The 13,233-nt window shown below is 49.2% G+C and overlaps 1 protein-coding gene across 1 annotated transcript in view; it reads right to left on the bottom strand.

Moving 5' to 3' along the window:
• Positions 1-6,802: 6,802 nt before the first annotated feature.
• The window catches only part of NSFL1C (NSFL1 cofactor), a 94,864-nt gene continuing 88,433 nt past the window's right edge, over positions 6,803-13,233 (bottom strand). The window contains exon 9 of the mRNA XM_078651700.1: positions 6,803-8,492. Within this exon, the coding sequence (XP_078507826.1) occupies positions 8,330-8,492 (163 nt within the window). The 3' untranslated portion in view covers positions 6,803-8,329. The remainder of the gene's footprint in view (positions 8,493-13,233) is intronic.

The raw sequence follows: 13,233 nt of genomic DNA, 5'->3' as shown, positions 1-13,233 counted from the left end.
GAATGTGCCGGCTTTGAAGGTGGCGTTGATGGTGCATCGTAGCTCAGGTGCTATAGTGGTGGCAGCGGCGGCTCTGTGGAAGATGTGCCGAGGGCAGGGGTCCATGGGGGCTCCTGAGTGAATGCCTTTCATTGTCGATGCGGTGTCTTTGGTGGTGACTGTGGGCCAGGAGATGATAGGCTGGCTGTCGTTGCTGGGAGGAGGTAGGGGTTCGGTGTCCAGAGTCTGTTCATTGAAGTTTTTGTAGAAGGATCTTATCTTCAGGTGGAAGTAGGAGCAGATTGTTGCATAGGTCTTGGGAGGGTGTGACGTCCGAGGCTTCGCTGGGGGGCTTGGTGAATTGCTGAATGATGCTGAAGAGTTCCTTGGAGTTGCTGGCATTGGCGTGGATTTTGTTTCAGATGAAGGTCCTTTTGGTGGAAAGGATGAGTTGGTGGTATTCCGTTATGGCGTTCTTATAGGTGGTACAGTCTTTCAAGGTTTTGCTGTTGCTCCATAGCTTCTCGAGACGTCTGCAGGTGCGTCTGGATTCTTGGAGGTCGGCGGTGAACAAGGTGGCCTTACTGGGGCGCTGTCTGTCTGGGTTGCGGAGGGAAGCAGGCTTGTCTGCGCAGTCTGTGATCCATCTGTGAAGTTCTTTGGCTGCAGAGTTCAGTTTCAGGAGTAGGATGCTGGTGAGGGGCGTCAGCTCCGTGAGGAAATCATTAGAGGCAGCACAAGTGTTGAAGTTGAAGGCCCAGGCTGCAAAATTGGTTATCAAGTTAGCAATAGCCTCTACTATGGGAAGTTGCAAATCCCATACACCTGTTGCCCTACAAACCTCCACCACATTTTGTTTAGGGGCCTTAAAAGCCAATTCAATTGTTTCTGGTGAGGTATCCAAGCCACTAGTATTTTGAAAAATCAAGAAATAACCCAGCATCAGTGTAATGAAGAAGGAGTAAGTGATCTAACTCTTCCACGTTGTCTTCATTTTGAAGGCCTTCAACAGCATCACAGTTTAAGCTAAAAAGAGCCACCATCCTCTAGAAATAATACCACGAAGGCAAGGGGAATGGAGAAGAGCCTTTTTCTATGTAAGGTTGGACTTTATTGATGGTGCAACAAGGCACAAAGCGAGCCTTTGCCAAATTTGTCTCCTGATGCTACTGGATGGCAGAGTGGCACAGGTGAAGAAATGAACTAAAAAATAAACCCTACATCTCTGGAGTTGAGCTGCCCTCTGGCACTGAAGTTAGAGTGAGCTGGCTTAGAGGGGGAGGGGTGAGGTGTTAGCCCCAGGGAGATCCCATCGCCTGAAGTTTACTGGAGGCCCAATAAAATACAGGTGGCCAAAGCGTGCAACAGAGGGCTCCAGATCCATTGAAGCGTTGCAAAATAACCTCTATAAAAGCTGCGATTTGCCACAGAATCAACACTGGCCAAGGAACTTGAAGTGACTGTGTGTTGCGTGGTCTCTGCACCTCCCCAGTCCACCACAGCCATTAGCGGGCTGATTGTTGTGGAGGGAGTACGCCAGACGGCGTCATTTCACTTCCGGTTGCCGTTTCACTGCCGCCATCTTGTCAGGGGAGGTGGTCAAGTCTTTCCACCCCCTTGTTCTTGGACACACTATTTAGGCTGCCCATGGCACGGGAGCGCAGCGGAGCCAAAGGCAAGCCCGTCTGCACCTGGACGTCGCCAGAAATGCTGGCGGTTTTAAGTCTGGTGTGCCAATTTATACCAGAGAAGTCCTGGTGTCCATCGGCCGGCGGGTAAGCCCATGCAGACAGCTCTTGGTGAATGCTGTAGCAGGGCCTTTCTGTTGTCTTAACTGTGGCTATGACTCCTGTCCCGCACTGCATCCCCCTGTCATCCCCTGTCTCCACCCAGGCCCTCTATGAAAATCCTATACCTCAATGTCCGCTCCCTGGCTAAGCATTACATGGAGATCTAGGACTTAACCACTTCGCTGCGGCGGCTATTCCGCCGCAGCGCTAAGGGGGAGGCGGGGCCGCGCGGCGGTCCCGTGCTCGTGACGGGCCGCTCGGTCACGGCCCTAAGGTGAGCTGTGCTTGTGACGGAACGGTTCCGTCACGGACCCGCCGCCCATTAGAACGTCAGCGCAGGCGCGGAATTCGCGGCGAGCGGGCCGTGACGGAACGGTTCCGTCACCAGCACAGCCCACCCGAGGCTCGTGACGGAACGGTTCCGTCACTAGCATGGGAGGGGTTAATAGAGGATGAATTACCTGATGTGTTCTTTCTAACCGAATCCTGGTTGACCGATGTTATGGTGGCTGAACCGGGCCTAGCAACCTCACCCTCCCCGAAACCCCCCCAGGTTTCAGTATCTTGACTGTAAACAGGGAGTCTCGAGGTGGTGGCATAGCTGTCATCTTTAAGTCCAGTCACCGCTGCTCATTTGTTAAGGAGGATGTGGCCGGGTGTGAATGCGCTTTCATTGTAATTTCCTTTAGCGCCCACTCTACTATGACAGGTTTGTTAGTCTACCGCGCCCCCCCCTCCCCCTCTCACCCCCCCCCCCGGGCCGGCCTCGGAATTCTACTAATTTTAGTCTCATTGGAGATTTAAATCTACACTTTGACCGTCCCTCTGATCCTGAAATCAGCAGCTTGCTCGCAGACTTCGCCGCTTGCCAATTAAGACACCTTGTGGTGGGCCCTACCCATATTGCTGGGCACTTGCTTGACCCTGTTTTTTTAATATCCCTTCTCTACTGGTCAAGACACCCAGCCCGGTGTATTAGTCCGACCATTTTTTTGTCTCCATCTCCTTTCCGTTATCTGAGCGAGTGCCCAGTGCTGATCCTAAGGCCATCTTCAGACGGTGCTGGCATAAACTTAATCTGGAGAACCTGCATGCCATCCTGTCCCCATATACCATCCACTGATCCGGATGGAGCGTAGAAACCACTCTGCGACTGGATCCTTCATGCCCTAGACACACTCATTCCTGCTAAATGGTCCAAGAGTCTCTGCTTGAGTTCCAATCCTTGGTTCAACGATTCTCTGGCCGCCCTGCGCAGTACCTGTAAAAAATTAGAACGGGTCTGGAGAAGGGACTACGACCTTGGGGCTAAGAAGTCGTACCAGGACGCGATCAATCGTCTGGAGTACAAGGCCATACATCTGGCATGAGCGGCTTACTTCACTAATGAGATCAAGTCCAGTAAGAACCCTGCTAAAAGCATCTTTTAAATACTTAACGACCTCAAAAACAGGAAAGACCCCTCTATCCCGGTGATCACGTCTGGGCAGCAATGCGAGGACTTGGCCACCTTCTTTGTTAAGAAGGTGGAAGCCATTTACAAATCCTTCCCTATATCCCCTAGCGATCCCGCTGCTTCGCATGCTCCTCTCCTCACTCTCACTTTGGCAGCTATCCCCCCTATTTCCCAGGACGAGTTTCTCACACTGAGCAAGAAGGTCAAATCGGGCTCCGCAATGGATCCTCTGAGGCTTGCCCAATTTAGGGACTCCCTACCTGTACTACTTATGCCTTTGTGTGAGGTAATCAATTCCTCTTCCACCACTGCTGTGGTGCCTTTGCTATGGAAGCAAGCAAGGGTGGTCCCCTTACTGAAAAAACCCTCACTGGACCAGACTAAGCCGGAAAGCTTCCGTCCTATATGTTTACTGCCTTGGGCTGCTAAAGTTGCTGAGGCCCACGGCAACAACATCCTCTCGGGCTTTCTGAACAACACCGGCGTCTTGGATCGTTCCCAGAATGGCTTCCGCCCTGGCCACAGCACAGAGACTGAGCTCTTAGAGGTGGGCGAACACCTGCGGACCATTCTGGATGAGGGACATACCACGGCCCTGAAATTGCTCGATCTAAGCGCCGCTTTTGATATGGTCTCTCACTGGATCCTCCTACATCGCCTAGAGGAGGATGGGGTGGTAGGTCTTGCCTTCGATTGGTTTTGATCTTTTTTGTCTGACAGAACATTCCAGGTCACTTCCCCCCCTTTCTCTCCCACGCCCATTCCATCAAGCAGGGGGTCCCCCAGGGCTCGGCATTGAGCTCCGTTCTGTTCAACCTGTATGTTCAACCCCTTGCTGCGGTAGCGAGGGACCACTGCTTGACCATTGTCTTGTATGCTGATGATAAGCAGCTGGTGGTGGCCCTCTCTGATTATCCTAAGCGGGGCGCCTCCAAATTTCGGAGCGGCCTAACGGCGGTCGCGCACTGGATGGCCACCAACTGCCTTCAACTCAAAGCTAATAAGTCAGAAGTGTTGGTGGGGAGGGATAAGGGGCTCTGGAGTACACAATGGTGGCAGGCGGCCTTTGGCAGCGCCCCCCACCACTAAGTCGGCAGTGGAAAATCTTGGGGTCTGGCTCGACTCCACTCTTGGGTTTCAGGAGCACACTAAAAAGGTTGCAGGCACCTGCTTTGGACTATTCCAGGGACTGAGACCAATGTTCGGTTTCTTCGATCCACCCTCCCGCCAGTTGATAGTCCAAGCGACTATTTTGTCTAGACTGAACTACTCCAACTCACTCATGCTAGGTGATAACAAGGCAGAAGTGACTAGTCTCCAGCTAGTCTAGAATGCAGCCGCCCGAGTCTTGTTGACGCTCCTTAGTAGAACGTGCTCCATGATGGGTGCAATGCGCGGTCTACATTGGGTACCCATGTCCAAAAGGATTGAATTCAAAGCGCTATACCAGCCTTTCAAAAATACTAAAGATTTCATCCCCTGAGACTCTGTCTAATCTGCTTGTCCCCTATGTACCCACCTGCCCGCTATGCTCTGCTGAGCAATATTTGGCTACAGTCCCCCGGGTGAAGCGCCTTAGAGCTGGGGGCCGGTCCTTCCGGTATCTAGCCTCTAAACTGTGGAATTCCTTCCCGATTCAGATCCGCCGCCTGGATTGCTTGCTATCCTTTCGTAAGGCCACCAAAACCTACCCGTTCCCCATGGTCTAGCACCTAGCTTTCTACAGACACTACCAGTGCCAGGACGCCTCTTCGCTGAGGCAGCTGCGGGCTTTATAAAATTATCTAACATAACATAACTATGGGTGTATTGGCTTCAGATTCACCATCTGGCCAGAGTTGAAGTTTGAAGCTGGATTTGGGTTCCTTGAATGTCACTTATGAGCTGTCTAACTGGAGCGGGTGCACGGGACAACAAAGAGCTTTGCTTGCAGCTTTTCTTGAGCTTTATTTTTGACTTGTCATTGGACTTTGGTTTGAACGTTCCTGAAGATGGAGTACAGGGCTGGAACCAACCCAGTTTCTTGTGCTTAGCAACGTAATGTTTGGTTTTGTACTATCTAATGAATTTGGATATATCAGGAAGTATTTGTTGCAAGACTTAGTAATGCTTAGTGCCGAAGCAGAGGGTGGGTCAATGACCGACATCTGTTTGAGACACATACAGCCCAGCTTGAATCCCATTATTTTCTGGGGCAACATTCCTGCACGCTGCCGTACAGTAAAAAACGAAATTGTTAGGAATGGAGCTATGGATATCTGGCTCCTGGAGAGGAAAAAGAGGAATTAAAATTAGTGTACGGTGTGAGGCCTATATACTACTGTGTCATAATGTCCATAGGCGGAATGAGTCGTGACGGAGGCTGATGGCATCACTTGCCAGCAAGCAAGAGCTTTCTGGATCTATCCTGGCACCTAAGGAAGTTCACAACGAAAGAAATCTGCAGATAGAAGTATTCAGACGAAGATAAAATAAATAGGATAGTTAGATAAGATCGACAGATTGGCTTTTGCTCAGCAATGTTCATCCACTGCTCTGTAAATTGTCAACCACACTTTACTCTGTGCACCACACCAGTGGGCAAGCACCTGCCCACTAAAGCCATTGGCTCCCCTCTATGTGAGTGACAGCATTTTGCTCATGCACCATATGGTCATTCACAAAGAAAATAGTCCTTGTATGCATGTATATAAATTTATATATACACACATGCATATGTTCGAGCACCTCCATGTATATAAATATATATACACACATCCATATATTCGAGCACCTCCCTGCCCTTTGATACCAACCATCTTGGAACAATAAACTGATACTAAAGTATGCCAACTATTTCAACCACTCGTGTCTGCACAAACAGTAGGCCATCTTGAAAAATTCTGTTTTTCTTTATGACTAAAATCATTCAAAGATGGCCCCTGTGGGAATGCATGCATACAGACGCAAAGGCAACACTTTTCAAACATATTTTTAGGATTTATGGGGGAAAACAAATCCAAGATGGCCACACAGGAATGCTCACTTATGCCTTCTTTGAAGCTGCGATAACACAAAAAGATGGGGACTATGCACACTGTTCAAGCACCTGAAGTTGCCTGCTCCATTCACTCAAGGCTCCTCACACTACCTCCCCTATTTCAAAGCAAGCTCGTACCGCTTGCCCTCACACAATCTGTTCAGGCCGTAAGCCTCTGGGCTTTCCTAGCTGCAAGTCTGTTAATATGTCCCAAGCTCCTTCTATTATGGACCATACACCGGCACACAAGTGCCATGTGGAGCAGTTCCTGAAAACTAGTATAAGAGTACATTACATAATATCAAGCTACTCCATCTGTTATAGTGCAGTAAAATTGAACATGCAGGACGCTACTAATGCCTTTTGCAGAGCACGCACTCGCAACGACTCTTACAAAGAGAACACCGATGCTCCACTGCCTAGAATGCGCACTCACACACAACACTGCTAATGTACCACACACAGGTTAAGGAATAAGAAGGCCGGCCTGCACGCACGCGCACACACACCCTTCAGGTGACAGTATAATTTCTTAGAAATCAAACAGCACCACAAAGATCTTAAGAAATCCCAACTTTACTTCCGCATTTTAGGTTCCGAGAGGTTAGGCATCTGAATGCATGTCAATTTCAAAGGTGTAAAGAACCCTGATCAAATCACAGCAAGCACCAAGGGTTTCTGGGTATTACTGTAATAATCAAAACTCTTATAACCCAAGAATGATAAACCAGGAGAGGGAACTGAGGCAGGGAGAACTGGTTAAACCCAGAAAAATAAAATCGACAAGATTTCAACTTGCGAAGTTTCTTATAACCCCAGGACCAACACTTCAAATCAATGAGAAACCCACTCGTCCAGGGATAAAAGGTAATCCTAAAACCAAACTGCATCATGCATGAACATGGTCACCCACTGGGAAGGCACCCTTCAAATGCAGGGAGAGGGCAGGCATTTCAATCAAATAAAGCTACAAAATATGTAAAAGGTTAGGAGTGATGGCCCTTAAGGCACATGCATCAGGTGTAAAACCCCAGACCTTTGGAATTATACACTAAGGCGGTACTTCTGTGGGGAAACTGTCCAGACAGCAAGTGGTGCCTCTTCAAAAATATAAATAGCTACTGTGTGATCCTGAAGAGTCCTCAGATGATCGGCTCAGGGCACCATTGTGGGTTAAAAGGAAACCGGCTGGCTGGATCAGTGCGGTGGGAAACACGAGAATGCAATAGACCGAGTGGCGGTTGGAAGGTCTGGCGGTCTAAGCATTGCAGGCATGGTGGGGATAGGAGGACAAAAAAAACCCAAAAGGAAGTGAGGATGGGACTGAAACAGATCTAGATGGACAATGCCAATTCCATTTAAAAGATTAATTTATGCTAAACCCCAATGCCAGGGTCTATCTATTAGGTGCTTCATCACACACTGATGCACACCACATATCCATTACTCCTTGTTAACCCTTTGAGCAATCACACAACAACCAACCTCCACCTCAATTTAACATGTGCCCACTCCAAGCAGTGCAACTAAGTGCAAATTGTTGTCAAGTGCAACATAACCAGCCCATGAAATGTAGGTTTGTGTGTGCAGCAGTTCTTGTGAATCTAGAATTTATTTCTGCCCGAGGTAGGACATGAATGAAGATCGCTTCTTCACCACCCCCCGAGGCATCTACACAGTGGCTGCACCTATTCACCTTATGACCAGCATTTAATAAGCATGAAGGAAATGAACAATGAAGCACACGGCTCTTTTGAAGAACAGACTGAAAAGGATTTGAGCTTTCCCACTCAGTTGAACAACTTGTCAGGACCATCGTAGCCAGTATGACCACTTCCCCCGAACTGCTGCATGGTGACCAGATCGGGACAGTACAATTGTGCTGAGGTCGGTAGGCTTTTTCTTTTGAAGTCTGACGATCATCAAAAAGCTTGTGAGTAGCAACCGAGGAGAGATTAAAACTGCATTCATCTGTGAAGAGCCCAGAATGACGAGAGAATGAGAAGTGGTAACAGGCAGGGTCCCCACAAGCCTGAGGTGCATGGGTATTACAGCAAGGAGCGACATGGGGAGAGTCAGAGCCAGTTACACCATTCGCAGGACGATCACAGCGTTGAGAAGATTTGCTTCCTTTAGGGTCAGGTTCTCATCAGACAGCTCCTTGTTGGGGAAGGTGGTCATCAAGACAAAGCCGGTAGCTGCCATGGCTGGACGGGCTTCAGCAATGAAGAGGCGGACGTCTCGAATCCTTATGAAAAAGAGGATACAAAGAACAGAAGAATCATTTAACACAAGGATCACAGTGGGGGACTAGCTACTAACATTCTCTACTTCCAATGTAGCAGTCTACTTCTCTACTGGTCCAAAACTGCACCCCCTTGATTTTCCATAGAGATGTTGTATCAATCTTGCATGTCCAGCTGATAATGTTGTCAAAATTCTACATCTGTGATCACGAAAAATATTTGTTCCCACCTGAAGCCCTCACATACAGAGGTTCTGGATAGCCAAGCCGGGCACAAAACAGAAGGAAAGCTGGGGGAAGTCAGAGACTTAGGTTAGCATGCCTTCTGATTACCCAGCAAGGGGAGTACATCCTGTTTTTGAGATCCCTGGGGAGCACACTCTACGAATCACAAAATACGATGGCTACCTTCAACTCTTAGCTTATACAGAAATGGAGGTAGTTACCAATAAGCCCCACAGTTACTCTAACCTCATCGCAGTCAAGCACATACTATGCACAGAAAATAATTTGACGGGGTGGAAAGAAGGAAGATTGTGTTCGAGTAAAGAGACTGCGAAATGCTGATGAGAGTCAAAGAGGAGGATGGCAGGAGAACACAGTCCAAGAGCTCATACCTATTCTATAACCAAAAATGTTAATCATTAGCAACTTTTTTTCTTACTTTAAACTCCCAGTATCCTTCCCTAATGATTTCTCTTTTGGTTACTTTGAGATTTTTTACATCTCTATTCAGCCTCTGCCTTCAAAATCTCAATCTGAGAGCTGAGTCAGACTGTCAAGTTTGTAGGGCGAGCGTAAATCATTAACGAATAGTTTTCTTACCTGTCGGTGTAGTTTTGCAGCTTGAAGATCTTTCTGGATTCACTATGCTGTGCATTATTCCGCGGTCTTGTGGTTGGGTCCGGATTCGTAGTCTTTTCTTTGTTTTTTTTTTTTTTTTTTCTTTGCCCAGGTGGGCGTCGGCGTCACACCCCCTTTGGGTGTATTTCCGGTGACGTCGGCATGCTTCCTGCGGAAGCTCCCACTCTTGGGCGCCATCTTCGGGTTCTTTTTTTCCGTGTTTCTTTCGTTTCCGAAGTAATGGCAATGTTCTTCTTAGTTTGTATTTACCGCTTTGTATTTTCAAAGTCTATTCTTTAGTTAACCACCTCTTCTCTCTCCAGCCTCATCTTTCTGGCGGAGGTGGGTGGGTTCGCTAGTGAATCCAGAAAGATCTTCAAGCTGCAAAACTACACCGACAGGTAAGAAAACTATTCGTTTTGCAGCGTGAATCTTTCTGGATTCACTATGCTGTGCATAGATTTTGTAGCGGTTTCTCATCTCTGTGGCGGCTGGGTGGAAGATGAGCGTTGGGTGTTGAATATGTGCTGTAGCACCTTCTGTCCCACTTGAGCTTCCTTGTTCATTTGTATGTCCACACAGTAGTGCTTCGTGAACGTGTGCACCGAAGCCCATGTTGCCGCCAGGCATATGTCCTCTATGGGTGTGTTAGCCAGGAAGGCTATTGTAGCGCCCTTCTTCCTGGTGGAGTGGGCACGTGTCCCCTCGGCCAGTTCCTGTCCTGCCCGTTTGTGGCAGAGTTGGATTGTTTGTGCGATCCATCGTGCAATGGTCCTTTTGGTTACTGCTTTGCCCATGAAGCTGTTTGCGAAGGACACAAAAAACTGTTTCGTTTTCCTGTGCCCCTTTGTCCTTTCAATGTAGTGCATGACTGCCCTTCTGGCGTCCAGGGTGTGCAGAGCTCTCTCTGCGCTGGTTGTGGGTTTTTGGAAAAAACTCGGTATCTGTATAGACTGGTTCATGTGAAAATTGGATACCACCTTCGGCATGAAGTGTGGGTCAGTCCTCATCACAACTCTATCGTTGTGTATTTGTATGTATGGTTCTTGTAGCGTCAGCGCTTGAAGCTCGCTTACTCTGCGTAAGGACGTTATCGCAACCAGGAAGGCTGTTTTCATAGTTAGCATCTTTAGGGAGGCCTTGTGAAGTGGTTCAAAGGGCTCTTTCATGAGTTCCGTTAGGACTGTGTTCAAGTTCCATGCAGGTGGCGGCACCCGCTTGGGTGGTGCGATCCTTTTCGCTCCTTCTAGGAATCTCTTCACCACCTGTGATGTGAAGAAGCTCCTGCACGTTTCTCCCCTTGTGTAGGCTACTATCGCTGCCAAGTGAACTCTTAACGAGGATGAGCTAAGGTTCTTCTCCAGTAAGTGCGTCAGGTACCTTAGCACTGTGGAGTCCCTCTTCATCTTATTGTGGAGTCTTTCCTGTCTGCACCATATTGTGAATCTTTTCCATTTCGCAACGTAGCACTTTCGAGTGCTGGGCCTTCGTGCCTCCCGAAGTACCCTCAGGGTGCTTTCTGGTAGTCTCAAATGTGCGAACTCTATGTCCTCAGGAGCCACGCTACTAGGCTCATGCTCTCTGGCTCTGGATGCAGTACCTCTCCGTTCTGCATGGACAGTAGATCTTTCCTCCTGCTGAATCTGTGGGGTGCACACTGTGTCATCTCCATGATCTGCGAGTACCAGGTCTGCCTCGCCCACTGCGGTGCGACCAGTATCAGTGTCATGTTGCTCGCTCTGCACTTGCTCAGTACTCTGTGCATCAGTGGTATCGGGGGAAAGGCGTAGGCAAATGTCCTTGACCAATCTATCCATAGGGCATTCCCCAGTGTCCCCTCCTCGGGCTGCCTGGATGCGAAGTTTTGGCATTTTGCATTCTGGCGTGTGGCAAACAGGTCCACCGATGGTGTCCCCCACCTGTCGAACAGGTATCTTGTCTCCTGAGCATTGAGCTCCCACTCGTGGGATGCCGATGTCTGCCTGCTGAGCCAATCGGCTTGTATGTTGTCCTTCCCTGGTAGGTGTATGGCTAGCAGGTCTATCTTGAGAGGGATGGCCCATCTCCATATCTCCTGCGCCAGCGTTGAAAGCGGTGCGGACTGTGTGCCCCCCTGCTTGTTGATGTAGAACATCGCAGTGGTGTTGTCTGTTTGTATCAATACCCTGTGCTTGTACAGTCTTGTTTGAAAGGCCTTCAGTGCAAGGAAGATTGTCTTCAATTCTAAGTAATTGATGTGCTTTGTGGCATCCGTCGGTGTCCACAGTCCCCTCACCTTGAGCTCCTCCATGTGAGCGCCCCATCCCTTCAGGGATGCGTCTGTGGTGATGGTCACTGTTGGCGTTGGGGGCGTTAGAGGCTTTCCCCTTGCTATGTTCTCCATGGTCCACCATGTCATCTCCTTCTGCACTGCGTGCGTTACAACCACTAGATCCTCCCAACTGCCTGTAGCTTGTGACCATTGCTCCTGTAGCCATTCTTGAATGGGTCTCATGTGGAGTCGTACATTCGGTACCAGGTGGATGCATGATGCCATCATCCCCATGATCTTGCTCGCCGTCCTCACTGTCCGAGCTTGTCCCTTCCGGTAGAGGCGAGTTTCCTTCACCAGCGCCCTCGCCCTCTTCTCGCTGGGGAACACCTTGCCCTGTAAGGTGTTGATCTGTGCTCCCAGGAAGATCTTCACTTGTTCCGGCTCCATTGATGATTTCTTCCAATGGATGGAGAACCCCAGGTTTATGAGCGTGCTGGTCACTGTATGTGCGTGCAGCTTGCATTTCTGGTATGAGTTTGCTTTCACCAGCCAGTCGTCCAGGTAAGGGTATACATGTATTCCCTGCCTTCTTAGGTGCGCTGCGACTGCTGCGAGGCACTTTGTGAAAACTCTTGGTGCCGATTTTAGACCGAAGGCCAGTGTCGTGAACTGGTAGTGGCTTTCTCCGACGGTGAACCTGAGCATGTGCTTGTGCTTCCTGTTCATTGGGATGTGCAGGTATGCGTCTTTGAGGTCTATAGTGACCATGAAGTCCCCGGTCTGCAACTGTGGGAGCACCTCTTGCAGGGAGGTCATTTTGAATTTTTGCGTTCTTATGAATTTGTTCACGAACCGTAAATCGAGAATGGGCCTCATTGTCTCGTCTACTTTTGGTACCAGGAAGTATGTTGAGTATACTCCTGTGTTTCTTTCCTTGAAGGGTACCCTTTCTATGGCCTGCTTCTGCAGGAGTTCTTTTGCTTCTTCCTGAAGGCACTGCAGCTGCTTGCTTGCTAGCGGCTTTCTTCTTGGTTTTCTGTTTGTTGGCCTCGCCTCCAACTCTATGCAGTATCCGAATTGGATAATGTTGAGGATCCATTTGTCTGGTGTGATTCCTCTCCACTCCTGGAGGTGGAATCTTAATCTTCCTCCCACTGGTGTCCTGTGGTCGTAGGTGTCTAGTTTGTCTTGACCCATCTGTACGTGCTGCCCCCTGGGATCTTTTTTGTGGGTGGGCACACGGATTTTTTTGAAGTCACTTGGAGGTGGGCTGCTGGCCCCCTCTTCTATTTTGTCCCCGTCCATTTCTCCCTCGAAAGGACTGGCCTCTTTGTTGGTACTGCCAGGGCTGTTTCTGATGGCCCTGCTGACCCTGCGAGTCTGCCTGGTGCGTTTGCTGGAAAGCCTGGTGTGATGTACCTGGCTGGTTTCCGCCTCTTCCGCCGGGCCTCCGTGACGGGGTGCCCCTCTTGTTCCCTCTGAACTGCAATGCTCCCATGGATCTTGCTGTTTCGTTATCCTTCTTAAGTTGGCTGAGTTGCTCATCAACTGTTTGTCCGAAAAGCGTACTGCCGTTGAATGGTGTGTTCAGGATGCTGTGTTGCACCTCCGGTTTGAAACCGGATATCCTGAGCCAGGCGTGTCTCC

The sequence above is a fragment of the Lissotriton helveticus genome, chromosome 7 (genome assembly GCF_964261635.1).
Source record: "Lissotriton helveticus chromosome 7, aLisHel1.1, whole genome shotgun sequence".
In the NCBI taxonomy this organism is placed as follows: Eukaryota; Metazoa; Chordata; class Amphibia; order Caudata; family Salamandridae; genus Lissotriton; species Lissotriton helveticus.
Note: the sequence above shows the minus strand (reverse complement) of the source record. Positions and strands in the feature narration are given on the sequence as shown.